The sequence below is a fragment of the Choristoneura fumiferana genome, chromosome 9 (assembly GCF_025370935.1).
Source record: "Choristoneura fumiferana chromosome 9, NRCan_CFum_1, whole genome shotgun sequence".
Taxonomy (NCBI): domain Eukaryota; kingdom Metazoa; phylum Arthropoda; class Insecta; order Lepidoptera; family Tortricidae; genus Choristoneura; species Choristoneura fumiferana.
In genome coordinates, this window is record NC_133480.1 from 15,750,297 (window position 1) to 15,774,658 (window position 24,362).

The 24,362-nt window shown below is 36.1% G+C and overlaps 1 protein-coding gene across 5 annotated transcripts in view; it reads left to right on the forward strand.

Annotated features, from left to right (window-relative positions):
• The window catches only part of ct (homeobox protein, cut), a 185,857-nt gene that overhangs the window by 28,294 nt on the left and 133,201 nt on the right, over positions 1-24,362 (forward strand). Inside the window, exon 2 of one of the 5 annotated variants that reach the window (XM_074092591.1) lies at positions 22,486-22,524. The exons of the other annotated variants lie outside the window; for them this stretch is intronic. Coding sequence (XP_073948692.1) covers positions 22,507-22,524 — 18 coding nt within the window. The 5' untranslated portion in view covers positions 22,486-22,506. The remainder of the gene's footprint in view (positions 1-22,485; positions 22,525-24,362) is intronic. 5 annotated transcript variants of the gene reach the window in all.

Below are 24,362 nucleotides of genomic sequence, written 5' to 3' on the forward strand. Positions count from 1 at the left end.
TACGTTAGAAATATTACTAACTAGAGTTTACCCGCGGCTTCGCACGCGTTAACTATTCGATCTGGTAGTTACAATTGAAATTCCGGGACTTTACAAAATTCCCCTGGGAAATCCCAAAATTTATATCGTTATCTTATTGAGGCTGTGTTGAGAACAACTGCACAAAATTTCAAGACTCTAAGCCCAGCGGTTGAAATTTCAGGATGTTATCCCTATCCCGTGGGAATATCGGGATAAAAAGTAGCCTATGTGTTATTCCAGACGTCCAGCTACCTACATATCAAATTCCATGACTAAGCCCAGCGGTTGTTATTTCATAATTTTATCTTTATCCCGTGGGAATATCGGGATAAAAAGTAGCCTATATGTTAATCCAGGGTATATATTACCTGTATGCCAAATTTCATGGAAATTCGTTCAGTAGTTTTTGCGTGAAAGAGTAACAAACATCCATCCATACAAACTTTCGCGTTTATAATATTAGTTGGTTTTCTTGACTTTTTCCTACCAATTTACATAAATCACTTCTTCATCCCAGCCTATATACGTCCCACTGCAGGGCACAGGCCGCCCCTCAGAATGAGTGGGCTTGGGCCATAGTTCCCACGCGGCCCAGTGCGGATTGGGAACTTCACACACACCATTGAATTGCTTCGCAGGTTTGTGCAGGTTTCCTCACGATGTTTTCCTTCACGCAAAGCTCGTGGTAAATTTCAAATGTAACTCCGCACATGAATTTCGAAAAACTCAGAGGTGCGAGCCGGGGTTTGAACCCACGACCCTCTGCTTGAGAGGCGATGGGTCAAATACTAGGCCACCACGGCTTAAATCACTTCTTGTTCATACACTATTCATGAAAAATTTGCGTATACCATTGTTTATTCAAAGGAGACGTAAATCTCTTAAATTGTACAACTGCATCCTAATGCTGAAGCTATCATATCGCTAGATGGCGTTAGTAACGAGAGGTACGTTTGACATTAAAATCTTGCTTGTGATTGGCTTATTTACTTATTTAACAAATCACACACGTGAAATCAAACTGTGAAACGGACCTCACGTTCTAGTGCCATCTAATCTCTCACAAAACCCTCATTTAACATAAGATCATCATCATCATCATCATCACCATCAGCCGGAAGACGTCCACTGCTGAACAAAGGCCTCCCCCTTAGAACGCCACAATGAACGACAACTCGCCACTTTCATCCACCCACAACTCTCACGCTGTCGTCAGTCCACCTGGTGGGAGGCCTGCCAACGCCTCGTCTTCCGGTTCGCGGTCTCCACTCGAGAACTTTTCTCCCCCAACGGTTATCTGTTCTTCGAGCGATGTGGCCCGCCCATTGCCACTTCAACTTGCATATTTTTCCAGCTATGCCGGTGACTTTAGTTTTTCGACGAATTTCCGTATTCCGGATTCTATCGCGCAAAGGAACTCCAAGCATAGCTCTCTCCATAGCTCGTGGCATCACTCCAAGCGACCAACAGTCAAGATTCGTTTGGTACAAACATAAGATACGTTTGGTTACTGTCCCTTCTTTTTTGTAAAATTATAGCTTAGTTCGCCGTTGACTTGTAATTCATAGCAATAATAATATATTTTTGAACTTCTCGTAAGCAACTGAGTCAGAAGTTTTTCCCCTGCCGCGGCGAACACGCGATCTTTCGATACATCGGCTAATGATGATGAATCGTGAGTTTCGTATCGAATTGTTTTAGTTTTTTATTTACATTATTGTGATACTTTTTACTGCAAAAGGTCACATCACAATAGTTCGATAGATTTTTTTTGCTATGACAAGTAATACGATTAAAAAACACATGCTGTATATTGTATAAATTGTGTTCTCTTTTCGAACTCTTATAAACAAAGTTGACGATCGCTATTATATAAAAAATAAATCACAATTACAATTTTAAAACCGCCCACGGATTTAGAGGAATCGAGATAAAAAGGCGCAATTTTTCAAATTCGAATTCGGAATTCGAAACAAACGGTCGCGCGCTGGCTCCGAGCATTCCGCTTAATCACGGGACTTACCGATTAATTATCGATCGCCACCGATTAATTATCGATTGCTACTGATTAATATCGATTGATGCCGATGCATCGCTAATGGCGGCATAGATTAACGATTATATTACGGTAAGCGACGGTTACAGATGTATTAGAATTAGTTTCGAAGTGCCAGTTTAAAATAACTTATTTGAATTTATGGTTATGACATGCGCTTTGGCGTCTCAATGTAATAAGACATTCTAGTCAGAACTAAACACATGTTATAATTAGCAAAATTGTAGCTACCTACTTGTCACTACAAATTACATTAACAGTAAAACTTTGTTATTGAAGCTGATTTTATAGATCATGTGACTAAAATAGCTATTTGTTTACATAAGCCTGTAGTTTTCCCGTTTTATGTCACGATTCTTCGTAAATGTCGAATTAAAAAAATGCGACACGAACAAATCAAAGAACTAGCATAATAGCATTATCTGTTGCTTAGCCAAGAGAGACGACAAAATGTGGACTTGAGAAATTAGACGAAAGTCTAGCTGATGCGTACCTTGCCTGCGTTTCGTTCTTAGATATATAGTACCTAACGTTAGAATATCGAAAACAATTTTGTACGCAAATGCTTACAGCGATAAAACGTGCAGTGGTCTAGCGGTCACCCGTAAAACCTTGTTCGCAATAAGAAACCGTGTAACATAAAAATAAAAATATTGGAATGCACAGAATCCACGATATCGCAACATAAAAAACGTGGCGTCGTTAAATCAAACGAAACGCGCGGACGGTATAAATAGGAAAGTGATCAGAGCGAGTGACATTCGTCGGATTGAAAAAAAAAATCTACAAAAACTCATAAAGTGCTCATAAACACGAAGGAGGTAATAAAAGAGGCAGTCCGGTGTCGTCTCTCAGCTGTCGCGCGCTATTTCCGAACGTTCGAAAATCGAACGCCATCGAACCGCGAGGGGGATATCGTCGGATTTTAAATTTAGAGCGTCCGTTTGATTTTTGTTTTTGAAGCTGGCTATCGATATGTTTTGTTTTATTTCTCAAAAAGTAAGTAAAAGAAAAGGCGCTGAAATCGAAACTGCTTTCTACAACTACACTTTATGATAGGTGTAGTGTACTTATTTATTTATTGACTGGGTAACTATGTAGCCGTTGACCGCAATTTCCTTAGCGCCCCGTGGGAACTTTACGTTCCCGGGATAAAATATTGCTTACGCTACTCGCTGAAAATAAAGGCTTCTGTATGTGAAACAATTTTAAAATAAGTATGTTTAGTAGTTTATGCGTTTTTCCTTTATCCACAAACACAATGAAATTACATACCATAATAGTTCAGATTACTTTAGATATTAATTTCCATACAGAGAAGAGTCATGTCAAGTCTTATTAGTCGATTAAAATCGTTTTCAAAATAATACTTAATCATGTTAGCTCTGTAGCGTGTTAGCTGGCCAGTTTGAATTCAGCCTAACTTTTATCTTAATTTATCTCCATAGACTACGTAATTTAGGCGCGAATTTCAAAAGTTGTTTACACGCCGCTTCCGCTAAGCGTTTTTAAAGCGCGAGCGTGCCAAGTGGGTGAGTGTCAATGGAACAAGCGTATTTTCGTATAAAAATTAATAATTCGTCTTGTAACCGTTGGAAAGCTCGCTGGTGATTTCGAAAGCGTTCCGATTGTTTCTATTTTCGAAATTTGAAATTGTTAATGTATTTATTGTTTTCGAAACCGTTGATACTCGGTTCTTAACTTTCGTTGATAGATACACGGTTGTTTTTTGTTAATGGCCTGATTATTGTTGTTTATTTCGGTATTGTCAGTATTTTTTCCAGCGTTCCTCTATTCTATTAGTCATGTATTCGTTGTCATGAGAATTTTGTTGCGACAACGTAAAATACGTTCCAATATGTTTCAATGCGAGGTTGTGATGAATTATTCTTTTCAAGATCTACGTCTACAGATGAAAATGAAGCCAACTAAAAATGTCTACTTTTATCGTGGTAACGAAATTGACTTTTCGATGTCTTAGATACAAACCTGAACTGCTATACCAATAGAGTACTCTAGCTTTATATTATTCTAACATAGTAAACACACACACACACACGCACGCACGCACGGTTAGGTTAGGTTAGTATGAGATCCAGGCGCGACGCGCCCAGTCAACGCAGAAATAGGAGGACCGCTTCGCGGACCTCCGTCGACCTCGCCTTAATTCCTAAATATAATAACACAAAACTAACCTTTTCTCGTAGTGCATCAGGCTCGTGATTGTGGTTTTGCACTTTGTAATGGTGCAAATTTACTATTATGACTTTTATGCTATTTGACGTTAGTCTTCTCTTCATGAAGATGATGCTTCCTGAATTTATGCTTTTTAATTTTATGCGTAATGATGAGTATGCACATCGCTAATTCGGCTAAAAGCAATTATGCGTAACAATAATATTACAAATAATTTTATGCCATCCAATAGAGAGCCAATAGAGGCCAGTATGATGAAGATGTCTCTAAATAAAGATACGATAGTTTTAATCGTGGATAACAGTATTCCTATGGGATACCGAAATTGCGGTTAAATGGGTCCATCGAACAAAATGGGACATTAATAGTTTAGTTTACAAAGCCGAGACTTGACACGGAGTCGGTTCGAATCCCGATCTGTCAAACCATCGAGTTTGTATTAAGTTGTCAGGGCATTTGGTCGAGTAATTACGTCAATGGAAATGTACAGGTTTGAGAGAAGCGGAGTATTTTGGAAGGACTCATACCGTACGGCCCTCCTGAGTAAATTCCTCCTCCTCCTCCATGAGTAAACGATCCAGCTTTCATAGACTTTAATTTTTTAAGTTTATCCTATTGCTATTCAAAGGTTTGCATATTTTTTACATGTCACTCTTTTATACTAGCAGTGCTTTCGGAAGACACTTCGTTGCCAAGAAGAATCCGCCGCAGGAAACTTGGCAGAAAGCGTTTTTTGTTTCAGAAGAAAATACTAACTATAGCTAGCAAAAAAAAATACATACCTACATAAATCAAATTAATTTTATTACATGGATGTATCGGGTCTCTTTTAAGAACCTAAGTCTAAATCTTAAAATATGAGATGTGATCTCTACCGACCATGACAAAAAAATAAACTAATTTAAATACAAATGTTTATTAATGTCAAGTCAAAACAATAACGATAAAAAAAAACATTCTTAACTTAAGAAGAGCTTAAGCCTAGTCAAAAAGGCCCCCTCGAGTTGTCCCTGGCGCAAAGGTACTCATCATCTAAATACAGGGGTGGCCAACCGGTTGATCGCGACTTTAATCCAGTGGCAAGGCAAAAAATATAAATACTGAACTATGCTGTTTCATTTAAGATTTCAAGAATGTAATTGGTAGATAGCACAGGGTTTCGTCAGTAAACAGTAGATCTTGGGTCTAAAGCAACGTTTCCACCAATAATGTGCGAGGATGTGTTGCGAGGGATGTGTTTTTCATTAACCAATAGAAACGCTTCATTTACACATTCTATTGGTTAATGAAAAACATATTCCTGGCAACATATCCTCGCACATCTCTGGTGGAAACGCTGCTTTATCAAGTTGGCCACCCCTGATCTAAAAGGTACCTATATCTAAATTGAACTCAGATGACATATTATGACTTGTCAGGATTGTTTCTTTTTATCTCATAGCTGTAATAGATAGAAGTTTCAGGACTACATCCGCGCTTTCTAAATCACAATTATAATAGTGTATTTTCCTATTCCATTTCACAACCATCATTAACTGACAAACATCGTAAAGTGAACGGAATGGAACGCATTCTTCTAAATTTAAAACTGAACGGGCGACATATTTTTAAAGTTCGAACGGCGACACTTAAACTAATCGCTGTTTTCGATTCTAGTTGTGTCTTTTGAAAGAGGTAGTTCTAAATTTGAAATGTTTTCGATATTCGAACGGCTGCCGGTGCGCGTCAATGCGAATTGTGAAATCAGTTTTTTGTTTTGTTTTTCAAATGATGCATCGAGAAGATTTTAGTCAGGGGGTTATTATTGAAGCATTCGAAATCAACAGATGGAAACGTATTCAAACGAATTGTGTCCTACTCATTCAACGAATGTAAAAGGGAAAAGGTATTATAATACATATTCATAATATTATATATGTTCGTCAATTGTGTTTGTTACTTATTTTGTACAATAGAGTTTAACATATTCATGAAGGTTATTAAAAAACATATTCAATTTTAGTGAAAAGTTTTAATATTTTATTTGGATATTTGTTAGCATTTATCGATTACAAGCTTAATCATAAGTGGAATTAATTACTATTATTTTGTTAGCAGTTGAAAGAAATAAATTATTGCGTTTCGAAGTAGGTATATCTAAAGCACTGGAACATGCTTAAAAACTAATATGTTATATATTATGATTCACAAATAGCAAGGATATATTTGCTATTTTGAAATAATCTTGCGTGCCCATTAGGTTAGGTCATTTCACTATACTCAAGTGACATTTTCTTTCATTGTGCGAGCAGTCCGGATGCTATCTCGCGAACAATAGCTCCCGCTCCCACAGAAGCGATAGCAAAAACGCGTCGAAACCATTTATGTTGCCTCTGTTGCAGGCATTTCTTTTTTTAACTCCAATCACTTTTGCTTGTAAATAAAATTTATAATGATATTTGAGGTAATTAGTACGAGTATGTAAGTTCAATTGATTCCTAACAAATGTACAAATGATTATCAAAACATGATTAATTTATAACTTCGTTTGTCGATTCTTCTCGTAATAACAGAGAGATTACAAGTACTCAAAATCATGAATGAGCCAATTTTTAAACTCTTATTTTTCCTATGTATATTAATTTGTAAAAACCTGTTTCGAAGTAATTTACTGCGTTTAAATTCTAAGTCATGGCAAAAAACTTCCAATGGCGTGATACATATTTTTGCTAACGTACATATTGCTTGTTCGTATGTAATATAGTTAGCCAATTAAAAATAGATCTTCATTTTTTTCATCACACTTTTGACGACTTTATAAAGTCTGTGCGAACTATTTTTAACGCGCATTCTTTTCAAAATAACTGTCTATATTTAAAACGTACAATACTCTCGTTTTATGTAATGACGCATTTTCCTGTGTATATCTTAAATTATTATGGCTGCTTATCAGTAGTAAAAATATTTAAAATTACGCGATGCTCGTTAACAAGCTAGTGTAGTTTCCAGTCCAACTTCTAGACATAGAGCCACTGTGTAGTTTTCTCGCGACAGCTTTATTTTATCAATCATGTCATGGTAAAAGTTCAAAATAAAATGCCGCATGTTCAATAATCAAAAAGGTCTACATTACTTCCCGGTTAACCTTTCGTTTAGCTTTTTTGTTACGATGCGAAGTTAAGGTACTTAATAGGTACTGGCACAAAATTGAATCAAAATTAGTAATTGTTCTTGCTACTTTGATCCCAATCGAAAAAGCAACAAATAATTTTGCAAGCGGAGTCACGTTTGCGCCAACCCTACGATTGCATCGATAACAATCAGTCAAACAACATGTCGAATGACATTTTCCTTGTAGGATTGCCACCGACATTGCCAATAAATGCCCACTCGTCACACAAAACTCTCGCACTTTTAGCCCATCGATTTAAGATTCAAATTGGTCTGTGTTTTGTTTCACTGCGGTAGAGTTAAGTTGGCGTTTCCAGCACAATGTTTAGATCGCTCTCACCAGTTCGGAAGCATGCATGTTCTAAGCTTGAACTTTGTTTCGAGCGATTTGAGTATACACCCCACGCTTTTGCAATGTTATGAGAATAGAATAGTGTACCTACTGTTAATACTTTGTGAAGAGATGGTTACAATTTACAATGCAATCTGTGCTGGTGGTGAAATCAGGAACTAAAAATAAACGTTGCATGTTATATTTGACAAAAGTTAAAGACAGCAGCGTATTGTATAGGTTTAACTAAGTTTGTCTAAAAATTATCCGTGAATATTGAATTGACAAAGTAGGTACTAATTTGAATGCAGGATACCGAATAATACCGATTAGCCTACTATCCTAATCGATAAAAATAAGCGATATCCGTTGCAAACAATCACTTATCGAATGAAGCTATCGACGATTCGGTTTCGAGTTACCCCGCTCTATTCAAATTTATGAAAAAGAAAATTTTGAATTAAGAACGGAAATCAGCCGTCGCGGCCGTTTGTTCAAAGTGTGAAAGGATTGATTTGAAAACGCAAAGGATGTATGGGGCCAAGTTATTTTTGCTGGTGGTTAAATCTGGATCTAATAGGTTTTATACTGTTTTATACGAAGTGATTGACAACAACGCCACTTTCGGCAGTCTCAGTTAAGTTTGTAGTTCTTTAAACTTTTCGCGTATTTAAAATAGAGCCATTAATTTGATATTTGAATTTGTTCCAATTTAATTCTTAATACGCGGCAATAAAGTTGATTTTTAGAGTAACTGTCATGTTGAATTACGTCTTTTGGGTTCGAGCGCTCGTTTTATAAACAAAAATGAACAAAAATAATAATAAAGCAAGTTTTGTCTTTCTGATCGTGATTTAACGCGGCCGGTATCTCACGGGTATAGAGGGTGATTTTTAAACGAAAACCAATAAAATATAATTTTATTGTTTTCCGAGCACTTAATGAAGTCAAATTAGGCTTTTCGGCTTCCCATTACGGAGTCGTAAAACGGTTGTAAAATCGTTGATACGTACCTATTGATCACAGAAACTTAAGCTATTTTATGTAGTTTTTATTGTTATTTATAGCGGAATAAAATGGTTTTATTAATGTCATCGGTTCATAAGGATCGCGGTCAGTTTTGTTAATAATTTTACGATTCGAAGGATTAAATACATTTTTATGGTTTAAGTTTAATCGATACCATGAATTTTAATTGGCTTGTTACGATTTTATGCACTTGTATAGCAAATTATTACAATGCAAGTAAAAAGACTTGGTGCTTGTAGCTACCGGTAGGTAGGTACTTGTATGCATGCGAAAATGATTTTAAAAGAGCTTGTTATTTATTTGTCTTGTACATGTACAGCTAATAAAAACTTGAAAAGCATATATGTCGCGATGTAAGGTGGGTATCAAATTCAGCAAACAAAATGGCTCCAGGCTGTTGTCGTTGTTGGTAGTTATTTAAATAATTCAGAATATAAAATCGCTTTTAATATATTTAAATCAGAAAATAGAAAAAAAGTAACGTAGTGAAGTACCGTCCAGCATTATTCAATTGAACATTTATGAAAGATAAACTAATTCAAATAACATAAAGTAAAATTAATGTCGCTACATTAAGTTTTAATGTCGAAACCCGCATTGTTGGGCTCAGTTAGAAAATTATTCTAAGACGCATAAATCTTATATTTTAGTGCGCTCGAAATGCGGTAATAATCGTTTTCTGTAATATATGTATTGACTTATAATAAAACGCATCATAAGCTACCCACATTCTGTTAAATACTCCATCGTCTGGAATGACACACGTCTAAATATACCGACATTATTTAAAACATATCTATTTGTAATGTTTCACTGTCGCAAACTTAGGCATCAGCTCAAAGCAAAAGTACTTTGAATTACACGTAACCTTTTGACTTATCCACGGAAACAAATGACAATCGATATAAAAAGGAGACCGGCCAGTTAACAACAAACAACGAAAAAAAAAGCTAAAATTCGTCAGCGCGAGACAAAATTTCTGAACTTCAACGGATGAATTTTGAATTTGTAACAAAACAGCACCGAACGAATGCCCCGGTCTCGGCGCGAAAATTAATAATTAATTTGTTTCCATCGCCTCCCCTTAGACGCGTGCTTTTTTGTTCTCGCTCCAATGATGGCAAAGGCAATTTGTATCAATTGCACATTTTTCTCATTTATAATTTTGTCGTCTGCTTTGTATGGCACGACACGTATAAAAATCACTTTGAATCATAAATACTGTATAATATGTCAATAGGTAAATATTTGAGGCGCTTATGCTGTTTTTTACTTACTTATCGCTCTATTTTACCTAATGTGAAGCTAGGTTTAATTAAAACTGATTACGGCAAATACGGCAATTGTTGGATACAAAAAGTAACATTGTGTTTAACATAAAAGTGTGATGTCAACTTAAATGTACTTTACGCCCTTGTGCAGTAAAAGGGCGAAACTCCACTCACTCAATTTAGTTCCCGTCGGGGTTTTAAAAAGATCAAAAGAATCGGATAATAGTGTGAAAGGGAAACCAACAGTTTTATTGACTCTGTGTGTGATCCGCTACAGGGTGTAACTCTATTTACAGTCCACATAAAAGTGTGTAAACATTGTATGTAACTGATACGTTATTTACTTTACTTTTTAAGGCTTGCGACTAAGACTATGACAATAATAGATCTGAAAACTGTTGATTCTTTAAATATAGAGTGATAAAATATCAGTCCCAATTTCCTATTTATTGCAAGAAACCTGCTTCGAAACTTCGAATCAGTAAAGTCAAACTAATTGAATGAACCCTTCTACAAAAAGCTTTTACCCGCTCGGTAAGTTCCAAAGCACATCCTGTATCGAGAGGGTGCGGGGGAGCATTGTAAAATTTATTACCGCGGACGGGTGTCAAAACTTGTCAATATATCGAGAGTTACCCCATCCTCCCCCAGTAATAAAGTAACATGTCTCACTTTGATCTTCCGATAACTGACACTTAAAAAACACAGCCTATATCTACGAATTCTGAATTTAAAATTTTGTCATCGAGCCAGTCTGTCAAATTTTGAAAATGGAACGCTGAAATTAGTTTTTCTTTCTTAAATATTGTTAAGTTTTGAGAACGGAACGCTTCAAATTATGATAGCTAATTTGATCTTTATTCAAACGAATTAGAAAGCATAGAGCTCTTATGAACTTGCCAGTAATAAAAGTTGGTGCAATTATGAAAATCATAATTAACTTTTTAATTTGACATTTAAATAAGGCATAGACAATAAAATGGCGTCGCAATTAAACTTACGTAAAAGCATTGAGGTACATACTGACAGTTGGTATAATCTGTGGTATAATTTTTTATGCAATATTTACGCAATTTTTCTCTTTTGTTCGCTTCAGCGATACAAATCGGTACATACCTATCTAGTTTTACTTTGCCTGAATACGATAGGTTACTAATCTGCTTGTCCTTATGATCAACAACATCTTGTAAAATAGTGTTACCCGGTGGCCTCACATAAAATAATCAACAAATTACAAATAAACAATAAACAAGAAATATACATTAACAGGAAGGAATAAAATACAGTTGATATTTAAAGGGCTAAACTAACTAAAACAGGTAGGCTAACGGTCTAGCGTTTTTTAATCCTTTTCTTTGACTGAGGTCGTCACATCCATTTTGAATTCACCTATTTTGTTTCTTTCTTCCGTTATTTTTAATTATTTAGGGGTTACAATTTTGCAAATGTTTTATTATTCTCAAAGAATTTTACATCATCATAATGTGTATATACGTAAGCTTATCACTTTCAAAAATTTCACTCCATATCCAAACACTACAAAAAAAAACTGGAATTCTTAATGCCAAAATACCAAAACGGCTTGAAACACAAAAATACAGGTATTTTAATGCTATCATTAAAGTCGGCTTTTTGGGCTCGAAACAATTCTGTTATTGTAATTAATTACTGGCACATTATAATAACGTACGTTTGCAAATGCCATTAAAATTAAAAAGAAAACGTTCCATATTTGAAAAAGGTCGAAGCGCAAACGAAATCAAACGACAATTCCTCGTAAACCGACAAATTGCCCGACGAAAGAAATCACGGAGTCGAAAACAAAAAGTCGAAGGCAATAGGAAAGTTTAAACCACAGATCCGTGTTTACTACTCACCCCTCAGGTAGAGACTAAAGAGGTACTTAGGGTACTTTTTTCGCAAACTGATCACGTCCGATGTCCCTTAAGTGAGACGTCTCCACTCCACGATTTGCGCGCGAATTCTCATTGAACGCGCCTTATTGATTCTTGCCGCGTTTAAAAAAGTTAATTAGAACGGACCACTGGGCTAGTTGCCGATTGGAACGTGTTCGAATTTTGAATTTTGCTCTACATTTTTTTATTCGAGTCTTTTTTTCCTAGCGGTTTAATTTTTAAAATGAGTCCTGTTCACGTACATTGTTTGAATTATTGTAGGGCGTCTTGTATTCACTGTTTTAGTACTAAATAAATAATTTATGTTTTTTTTATCTGATCATATTCATATGTAACTTTAGACCACGTGTGGCAATGAAAAATATTAAGGTAAATTAGGGTAGGGGTGAGGTAGGGTTGTGATTCATTGTAGAGTTTTTTTTAGGAAAACCTACGTCAAGTAGAAGGTAGTGATGATGATGATGACGCGGACACAAATTGACGTTATTTAACGTCAAATATTAGCACACAACCTCAGCCCAGTTCATCCAATTGCCAGTCCGTTGCCAGATAATGCCGATCAATCTGTTTCGATTGAATAATCGATCGTTAGTCAATTGAGCTCGATTTAGCGATTCATCGACTCGCATTGTGATGAGAGATTTATCAAAGCAAATGGGAGTTGCTCTAGTTTCATGTAAGGACGTTTTGATGGGTTAAGAATATTGTTTTTAATAGAAACTGATTGTTCTGGGATTATCTTAAACTTTTTGTGTATAATAGGTACTAGCATCACGTGAGCTTTCTGCACTGGAAGAATACGAGGAAAACAACTTTCTATCCAGAAAAAAAAAACGAAAATTCTTTCTTGGTGCACCTCTGTGTGATATTCAAGAAATATATTATGCCGCTTAAGCTGTCGGTTGTTTGTCCATCAGTCAGTCAGGTCACTCTATTATAGACATAAATAAGGGTGCAAACGGGCAGGTGTATCATTTGACAGAAAGCTGTCATCGCCATCCGCGGTCATACATAATTTATGTACAATTACGGGTACGTTGTGAACCCTTGGAAAAGAAAATAGGTTCATTTTTAGAAAATTCCTGAGTTGTATCAATCTGAAATATCAATCAAACAATCAATCAAAACAGCCCACATTTACTCACTGCTGAGTAACGGTCATCAACATCACCATCATCATCATCGGCCGGAAGACGTCCACTGCTGAACAAAGGCTTCCCCTTAGAACGCCACAATGAACGACAACTCGCCACTTACATCCACCGGTTTCCCGCAACTCTCACGATGTCGTCAGTCCACTTGGTGAGAGGCCTGCCAACGCTTCGTCTTCCGGTTCGTGGTCGCCACTCGAGGACTTTTCTTCCCCCTTCTTCTTCTTTTTCTTTAATTACTGGTCATATGAATCTAATTCTAAAGTGCTTAAAAATTACAATAGGACCGTATTCAAGTGAACTAGACAACTCTGATGTTTATTAATGTCAACTGTTTTTTTTTTACGTGTCTGGACTGGACCATTAATATGCAAATTTAACACTTATTCCGAAATAGCAGACGACAAGTTAAAATTCCTACAGACTTTAAGTTCACAATAAAAAAAAACTTTGAAACAAACTGTCTCAGTACCCCAGTTACCACCTTAATACAGTTTCAAACATAGTAAAGAAATCTCGTTTTTTATTTGACGCATCCCATTTTAAGGGTTCTTAATCGATGATAGTGTCGCTGGTTACCACAGATAACTTCGTACCAAACGTACTTTTTAATTAAAAGCTATAAAAAGATATCAAGTTCTTTAAGATCGATTCAACAAAATAGAGTCACCGATGAGCTCCTAAAATTTAACGACCTATTAAAACGTGACTTATACGCTCCGGACCCACTTGGCACATACTCTAAAATTCGAACATAAAACTTTCGATATTACGACTTATAGTTCTAATTTTACGATTAGAACCAAACGACAGTTTTAACCGAAATATTCGAACGAAACCCAACCCAAGACGCTACTGGCCGAAAATGCACTTCGCCGCGGCATGGTTAAGAAGAAATTAAAAATTAAACGCTACATAAACAGGGTTGTGTAAAATGTGTAAAAAAAGTTAAACGGACACAAATCAAACCGGTTCGTTTAAAAAGAAAACGTTCTGTATTTGAAATTCCTGCCAAGGACACAAGACCAGAGACAATGCTCGCGATGCGCAGCTTTTTAATTGTCAAAATTACGCGTCTGAGGCTTTGATCTTGCCGCCTTGAATTCCAGCCAGTTCGATCTTCAGATTCAATCGATTGGTACAATTACGATGAATCGTTTGCCGCTGTCTATTGCGATGTCACTCTAAACATCGCATTAGGGTGTTTTTTTTTTTACTTTCTTTACGTGATTATTTTTTTGGTCTTCCCTGAATATGTCTGTAGTAATTATAACTCATTAAAGCTTACAATTAGAACCACAGTTTTATCGATATTTATATTTACAACCAATAAAAATAAAGGTGCAGTCAGTTCAGATATTAAACTGCAATCAAGCTTCATCTGTAGTGCATCTGCGCGGGCACTGGCCCTGACCCGCCGGAAGTGGGGATCGATTGATGTCGAATCGACTTTGCAATCGAACGTTGAGTCGATTTTTACTAAATTACTGTACAAATGCTGTTTGCAATTATTGTCTCTTGTTTCTCAAAAAATGCTATAGTGTCAATACAGATAATTGATCATACCTAATTACAATCAGCTGCAATGCAATATTTTAAGATATTAAATTAGCACATTAACTCTACGAAAAAAACACATAGATGTTAAAAAAAACGAATTAACTCGCCCTTAACTAAATAAGATAATTAGTGATGCACAAAAACGATACCGAAACCAGTTACCGACATTGTACTACGGTTACTACGCGGCATAAAAACGCCATCTTTTGGCGCGCGACAAAAACTTAAGGGCGTTGGAACAGGCGGCGACACAAGGTCGTGGAAAATAAAACAATAATCATAACATAACATTATATGTACTTACTACACCAGGAGATGTTTTTTTTTATTTAAGGAAGACTCGATTACGGTACCCTTAATAAACAAAAGAACAATGTTTACTTATGAGTAGTTAATGTGCTTACCATATGCATGATTACTTTAAGAAATTCGCGAATAATGAAATAATAATAGTTTTTTTTACCTACGCTTAATTATATGGCTACGAGCAGAAAAAAGGTAATTAAATTTTAATAAACAGAAACACGCACTAATTACATCGAATTAAATCTACTTCTGCCATTTAAATCGTCAATCGTTAATCGTAAACGTCACATCCGTGTGCTATTAAAAAAGTATAATTCGCAGCCTTGATGCACTTTAAAATCAACTGTCAATCTCATCAGACACGGTCAATTAACATAGGGCTGTCAATCTTTCCTATTACGCGTGGAATGATAAGTATTTATTTAATTTTCATAAAAAACAATAACTGCGTGCAAGTTAACTGTCGGCTTTGCCAAGTCTTTTCCATATGACTTAAATTCTTTAAAAGTCAATTGGAAATATTCACCCATTTCTACGTATTGAACTTTTTTTTCAGCTCTAGCAAGTTTTTTTCTTAATGTGCCATTTGAGTGAGAACTATAAAGCAAAAACAGTTAATTTTAAAAGTTAATTATGATACGCTATAGCGACTAAGCGCAATAAAAAGAACCTACTCATAAAAGTGATTTTTCACCTACCTCCTTCCTCCCTGTAACATTGTCAAGTCGTAAAATGCAACATTGTATAAGTACGTGCCACTTTCTAAAATCATTAGAATAAAATGGCAACCCTATTTTAACTTAGTAGTCGTTTTATAATCTGTGGTAGTTCACAAGGCATTTACCGCCGGTTTTTGCTCGAATACCGATAATCGTACGTGACGTTCCCACACTGGCTGGACGGACGGATTCCTTTTTCGAATTAGCGAATCACCTGTCTAATTAACGGCTGCGATTTTTCGAATTTGGAATCCGATTCGAATGCATTTGAATCTTGAAATGGCGCATAATTTGGAAATAGATTTGCGAACCCCATGATTGTCTTTTGTCATTGCGTTGTAAAAAAACTAATGTAAGTATTCTAATTTTGCGTGCCCTTTACGTGACAGATGTAAGAAAAGGTCTAACACTAGCGTAGATTCATAATAAGTCAATGACAAATAGACGAAGTTGAATTCCCAAGACGAATTCTTCCCCCTCCTCGAGAATCATCAATAGCCAATATAAATCCCAAATCGGATAAATATCAATTCAACTCAACATTTTCTTAAGCAAGCATTAGCATCACAAAACTGTCAATGAATCGGCAATCTGACAAACGCATTGTACACAAAAGTGCCCTTTAGAATGCAAATTTGTCTGTTAGGAATTCGAATTCTTTTTTCGAGCCGGCGCGAGCTTCCGCCTATTTTCCGCTCCTCGCTTCCGGGTCGGTATCGTTCGGAAATCGGATGGGTACCGACGATACGTCTATTTGGAACCCTCGCGCCATTGATTCCTTATTCGAATTTTATATTTTCGTTGTGATGCGATTGTGTTCTGTTTTGTTGGAAATTGCGTTGTTTACCGCCTATTGGTATAGTGTCGTAAGTATGTAAATTCTTATTCGATTCTCAGTTTTACTTTACATACGTACTGAGCTTTCGTAACACAAAATTGGTTTTCTGCTTGTTTACAAACTTCATCATCATCATCCCACTGCTGGGCAAGGCCTCCTCTTGGAATGAGAGGGTTTGGGCCATATTTCCCACGCGGGCCCAGTGCGGATTGGGAACTTCATACACACCATAGAATCGCTTCGCAGGTTTGTGCAGGTTTCCTAACGAAGTTTTCCTTCCCCGTAAACCTCGTGGTAAAATTCTATTTATTATCAATTTGATTTGATCCCACGATTATCTGCTTATCAAACATACGTCTGCAATGTTAAGATCCGAACACATCTGTACGTAAACGATCAAACCGTTAAATGTTAACCGCAGGGATTCGAACCCGGATAACGACGGACGCGACCGCAAACCTATTGTCAGTTGCCATCGATGGTTAGCGTTAGCTTAATCTACGGTTAACTAAACGTCGGCTAATCTACGGTTACTTGCAGTAGGGTTGCCGATGGTAAAAACAGTTTCTATGCCTCTTTGTTTTTTTTATGTATTATCAATTAGATTTTTATTTGTCATTGTTTATTTGTGTGCTTGAACAATTATACCCTATCACGCATGAACTAACCTTTTAAAATGTAAAATAGTTTTTGCTTTAAAGTCATAGTTTAGATATAAATTAATTTATTTTTATAAAATTTATTGGTTAGTTGGACATAGGAATAACAGAATGTAATTAACTTAATTATTGATTAATTTTTTAAGCGTTCGTGCGATGCAAAACCAGTTAGTTTTAATCAAAGAACTACATACTTTTCTCGTGATCTTAGGTGTAGTAGGTACGATTTTTTAAAATAATTGATTGAACATTATTTTTAAGATTCTACTTTTTTAATGTCCAACTGTAAAACAACTTAAGATTAATTTAAAAGCAATTACTAGTAGATTCGTAACCACTAAAATAGACAGCAGATGCGGCGTGTCGCTGTCCCGGGTTTGATTCCCGGCACCTGTCGTTCGCCCATTAGCGGGACATTCGATATCGAATGCGTTCGATATTTAAAGCTGAGGCCAGTGCCAAAAGTGAGTTGAAAAACGATTACCGTTTTTTTGGGTTATGTAGTTACGAGCTTTTACTGAAGAGTCCCATTTTTTTAAATAGCAGCATTTATTCTGTTTCCAAAATGTCGCAAATGTTTACTTTCTTCTTTTCAAGTTGATTATATTGTTCATTTAGATTTGGCGATAAGTTAATTCTTGAGGTAAGTTATTAAAACGCGTTTATTTTGCGTTTAATAATAACCTTAAGAAATAAGGACCTAATAAAAAAAATACAGCTATTACATACTAATAAAGCAAAATCAAACTTCAATTAAATACTAAAATAGCCGACCACACTCAAATGTACCTTAACACCACGACTTACGTCTTAAAATTCAACCTTACTTGACCCAAGAACAAAGGGCAGATGGCAAAAGGGTGTAACTAAACAATAAAATACTTTCGGTCAGCCGCAACTCAATAAATACTTCATAGTATCGGTTTGAGGGAGTTGACCCTCGGCCTCTACCCTCAAGGGTTTGAATATATTTACCCCAGTCGTATTTGTATTGGAATTTATTTGGCTTTCTTAAAAATTTGGAGCATGTTTGAATAATTAGTCAGACATTGTTTTTGTACAGTGTTTTATTGATATTTGACAACCATCGAATTATTTATTAGTAAATTTCGCGTAATTTAGTTAGTAGTTTTGAGATTGTAGGTGCAAGATTTCTTAGGAAAGTATGGAAAAATCAGACTGAGTGCGAAAACTTTTTACGCTCAATTGTTATTTTTGTCTTGAAGCAACTTTTTAACAACTCAAGCAAAGACAAGGAAGCAAAACTTCACAGACAGGCAACATAACGGAAAATAAACAAAAAGCCAACTTCACAAATACTTTATTAAATCTCGTCTAATAGACAAGGGTTGGTAACTGGATAAAAGCTGTTCGAACTGGTTTAAAATGGATTATTGGAGGAATACGATTTTGACGTAGCTTATGAATTTTATACAAACAATCTTTAGATCGATTGTTTTCACGATTTTACATCAGAATGTAGGTTCTATTTAATCGCTCGAGGAAATATATTTGAACTTCGGATAGTCTAGTTGTTAGTGACCCTGGCTATGGAACTAGAGGTCGCGGGATGGAATCCCAATAGGGGCACCCGCTTTCAGGAAGAATACGAAGGTCACCTAGGTTCATGGACGTTTTATCTATAAAAGTATGTTTGTTCGGTTTTATAGTACAAGCTTTAAATAGTTTGGTGCATAGGTCTCTTGGTTTGAATTGCCCCATGCTTATTAGCTAGTTAGCTGTTATTAGCGAGTTCTTCTGAAATAAAAATGATACTATGACTTTCTCAGTCTCAAACTATCTCCATACCAAATTTTACTATGTTGGCTAGAGTTTTTTAAGCGTAAAAACGTAACAAACAAATAGGTACAATGCAGTAGTTGTCGAAGGCTTAGTCGATTATTCGTCTTATATTTTCTGTTATTTATGTATTCACTAAGATCCTACTCGTAACACCTTTTTAAAATTATTGTGAGCACGCCTAAGCTACGACCGTTTGGTCGTGCGAAGTTTTTAAAATCCACCAGTTTGTCATTCAGGCGCCCTTACTCCCCAGCTAAAGTTTACCGTTTGGTGTGTTTTTAAAATTATCCAGGAGTAACCTAATAAAGGTGTTTTATCAATAATATCAGGATCTACAAATAAGTTAACCGAAGTTTGGAATTTGTTTAAGTTCCGTCACGAATTGGAAATTTGTCCATTTGGTGCGTGCAATTAATTGGAAAACATTGAATGCGACATAAAATAGTTTTGTCCACTATGCGTTTATTAATTTGATTACCGTACAACGGAAAAATTTGTTTAAACCAGCTGAACATAATGAAATTTGTGTTTTATCACTACAATGATTACGTTGGGTTGGGCATAGTTGGTTAAGGTAACTCTTGGTCAACAACAACGACTACGAAGTGCAAAATGTCGTATGTCCTCCCGCTTATGTCATTTAATACGCGAGTGAAAGGGACGGTGCGAAACGAACGTCGATTTTCGAGTTTCGTAGTAGCCCCTCTGATCCTTAATTGACGACCACCACTTCTGTCTATTAAGTGTAACCATTTAGAAGAAGTGAAAAAACTTCACCAAAAAGTTGCGTTATCAGACAACTAGTACTTTTAGACCGCGCGCGAGACACTTTATTAAAACGTTTGAAGCTAGTTAATTTATACTCCTCAATATGTAACCCAAACTAAATTTAAACGGGCCAATAAAAATCTAATAATCCACAGCATAAATTCCATCACAGCTATTGATTTCATTCATCGATCCACACAAAGATCATTCTAAAACGCGTTCGTCTCGAATGTGTTCTAGCGCGCTATAACACGGTTGAGTTCAGTTTGACATTGCTATAACACGTGCATTCTGTTTATGAAAGGTTAACGGATATTGCTTATTAATGTTATGGCCGAATCAGACTATTGGCAATAAAGATGATTGAAGCTGCGTCGTTGTAAGTGATGTAAATGTTGGCTTTTGCCCAGCTGTGGGTTTGTTAAGTGGGCCGTGGCAAAACTGATGAATGCGATCTGTAATTAAGCAGTGGTAGTCTAGTATGTATGTATGTAAATACTTTATTGTACATAAAACACAAAAATAATACAAAAGAAAACAACAAAACAAAAGAATACTAAGGCGAACTTATCTCTAAAAGGGATCTTTTCAAGCTAACCTAAACAGGAAAGGAAAACTTAAAGATAGGCGAACAGCAATTTATACACAGCTAAAAGAAAGGAATAGGTATATAACATATAAATAAATACACGTAATAAACAACAATCTAGGCTAGTCTAGTGTTTTGACTTATGGCCTCTAGAGAGACAGCCATGGGTTCGAACTCAGATATAGATTTCAGGAAATTACGTGCAAAATTATGTAATTTACAACAACTGTTTATTGTATATAGTAATAAACAGTCCAGAGCACTAGTACATTAAGAAAATCTATACCGTAAGCTTTTAAATGTAGGCATACTTACCTATATAGTGTCACACTCACTCACACTCAACCCAGCCTATTTACGTCCCGCTGCAGGACATAGGCCTCTTCTTATATAGTGTGGCAACCAGCAGGCAGCAATTCAATGGTGTATTTAAATTTCCCAATCGGTAATGGACTCTCGAGAGAACCTACAGCTCAAGCTACTTTCTGAGAGGCACCTCATCAACTCTGGAGTTCACGCAGCATGTGCGTGATGAAGGTATTTGATACTGCAGCGCCCTCTGTTGCTAACAACCTATGACTCCGAACTTCAAAGCTGCGGCACAGAACTGGGAGTCTGGGATTTTGCTACTAATCCTAAAGCGGCGATAACAGCCGCTCTATCAAAAGCGTAGTGACTTGGAAATACTTCTCTTATTTAGCAGCCAGGACGAAGAAAACATTGTGGGGTTGTTTTGTATAACTCCAATAAGTTTAAGGAACAAACATGAAGAATCGGAGAACTGCCGGTCACCCTAATTTAGATTATGATCGTGAGCCTGTTCCAATGTAAATATATGGCACCCAGATTTTATTCATAAACAAACCGGGACCATTAATACCGTATAACTAATTACCGTCGAGAAATATCCATATAATCATAACATAAATAAATCTCCATACAAAAATCAAACAAAACTACACGATTGAGACGCCACATGTATCATATTTATGTTTTGAAAAGTTATTTCTAACTGTACAGAAATAACATTCTGATGCTACACAAATATTGCTTCGAATAAGAAAACATAATAAAAATTATAACTTACAGTCAGTGAAATAAATTAAATTTTTATTTTTAGACTTACGACGCTTCGCCTATACACCTGTTTAGGATTCGCTTTTGACGTTCCATGTTCTAATTACAAACTGCCAGTGTTACGTCTCAATTGTTTTTTTATTGGATATTTAAATTCTTTTCTATAAAAAACCTTGTATACACGGTTGGTTATTAGATTATTTATTTTGGTCTGAACAGTTTTAATATTTTTAATTTTCGTGCGGTTTTTTATCTAAAGTGAATAAATACAAATTAGTATCAAGATTGACATATTTTTTACTGTAGTGCCTAACTACCATCTAGATAACTCGAACAATTGTATCATATTCGTAATATCTAATTTAAAATCATAATGAATAGAAATCAAATACACAGCATATAAAAAGCGCGCACATTTTACAACAAGATATCAAACTCGATAAGAAAATGCGCAGACATTCGAACAAAGAATCGCCCTGTACATCTCACGAGCTGCGCGATAGAGCGGGACGCATACACGGGAAAAACTTGAGAAAGAGCGGGACAAAGCCATCTCCGATAACACGTCAATACATTCCTTATGCCCCACACATACTACTTTCAGCGTTGTAGTAAAGCCACAAGGTCGGTTTTAGCTTGAGCGTTCTAATGGAAAACCGATACCACATCAATATGTTTTACGGCGCCGCGCTTCATGCCAAACTAGACTTTGTGGGAATAATGCGAGGGTATTATTAGTGATGTACTAAGTTTTAAGAAGGCGTTCGACGACTTCCAAGATAGTGAGGCGTTTGGTACCGATCGAAAACCGATAAATGTTATTGGAAAAACGTCCCTATTCTTTGGCGCGAAGGTTGCACGTCACTAGGCGTGCCCTGGAAGGACACGCCCATGCCTTATGTGGAAAAATACTATTTTCAATGCCATTTTCTTGTCTAGAAAAGATTGAAGCTCGCTACTTTGTTATCTGGTAGTTTCTTATGATTATAAGGAATGGTTTCGATCTGTTTTCAATTATGCTCAATTGTGATTTCTGTTTTAACAGGTACGTTAACGAGAATTGAAGATGCTGTGTCTTTTCGAGGTAATTCTTATTTTATTTCTTATTTATACAATCATTAATGATTACGATTCATATATCACATCACCATTTTATGACTAAAACAAAAGAGCGGCGTTCTAATTTCGAATTTGCACAAAGACGGTTGACGTCCAACACTACAGATTCCGTTAATTCGTATTGAATTACGCCGTCAGAAAAACAATTGGGATTCGAAATTCAAAAATCGAATCGCATTCAATTCCAGTTGGAAGCTGGAACTACAATCGAATAAAAAATAAAAAAATAAAGTGGAACGAATGAAGTGAAAGAGGTCGATTAACGATTTTGAAAGCATTATACGGTTAAAACAATACATTCATTCGTTCATTCATCCAGGGTTTTGAATAATTTGAATATGGAGTGACGGACGGGGTATTTTAACAGTTTATTTTGGTGCTTTTCGGTTACCTTTTCGAAAAAGGGTCGGTATTCGAACAAGTGTCAATTTTGACAGTTTTGACATCGGAACACGCACGATCCCGGCCGTCTACCTACTTGACATTGTAGAAGCCGACTTCAAATGAATCACTAGAGGTACCTACCCGTTTCTGTTTGAAAAAAATTACACCACTGGGACGATCTTAAATAATATTTACTTTATTACTATATAGATTTAATTTAGCCTACATACTTACAAACAATTGTACCTAAAGACGAATATAGGATACTTTTTATTTCTAAAAATTGCACAGTTCTCACGAGAGATCGCTAAACATAACTAGGTTAGGTTGTTGTCGCCTCGTAACCGTTGTTAAGCAAAAGAATTTAGTAAAGTTTTAATTGAAATTGACACTTGTGTCGCAATAAGGAAGGACACATTTAACCAAGTATTTAACTATTTATTAGTATGATAATTAATTGACAATTACGCATGGTAGGCACTTGCAAGTAATGAGGGTTTCCTATCTATCTTTTTTGTTAAGTGGTCTTGGTAAATTTGTAATGTTTGGTTCGAGTCGTTCTTCTCTTTAATTCCATCTGAATGTAAAGTACGAAAGGTCGTGGTAAATTTCAAATGTAATTCCGTTTTTTCGTTTCAGATGAAAATTAACCCACTTCTGATTAGGCGATTTCTTGCTTAATATCCCTGTATAATACCTTGCGCAGGGTTCTAGGGAAAAGCGTTGCTCTTTCATACTCATTTATAAATGTTTAACTGTCCCACTGCTGGGACAGGGCAATTATATCGGTGAACCGATTCATAAATAATATTTCCACAATTATATCGGTGAACCGATTCAGATAATATTTCCTGTGGATTATAGAATTGTGGCATATTATGTGATTATGGAATTTGTTATTGGAGACAAATTGAGACCGTGGAAGACGTAGGGTAGTTTTGTTCCTGGAAAATTGCATAGTTCCCGCGGGTTAGCAAAAAACTAATTATTCGGTCGACGGAACCGCGGGCATACCTAATGTTTCTTTAAAATTTAAATCATCATCATCATCCCAGCCTATATACGTCCCACTGCTGGGCACAGGCCTCCTCTCAGAACATGAGGGCTTGGGCTATAGTTCCCACGCGGGCCCAGTGCGGATTGGGAACTTCACACGCACCATTGAATTGCTTGGCAGGTTTTGTGCAGGTTTCCTCACGATGTTTTCCTTCACCGCAAAGCTCGTGGTAAATTTCAAATGTAATTCCGCACATGAAATAAAATTTAAATTGTAGTATTTTTTTTAAGATATTGCTTTATAGTTTTTAACTTTGATTAAACTCCTGTATGTCTAAATACGTAGTTTGTATTTTAGTATTATTTTCATATCGACTTACAAACCATTCTCATACATTCGCTAAATACAGGGAAAATCGCTCT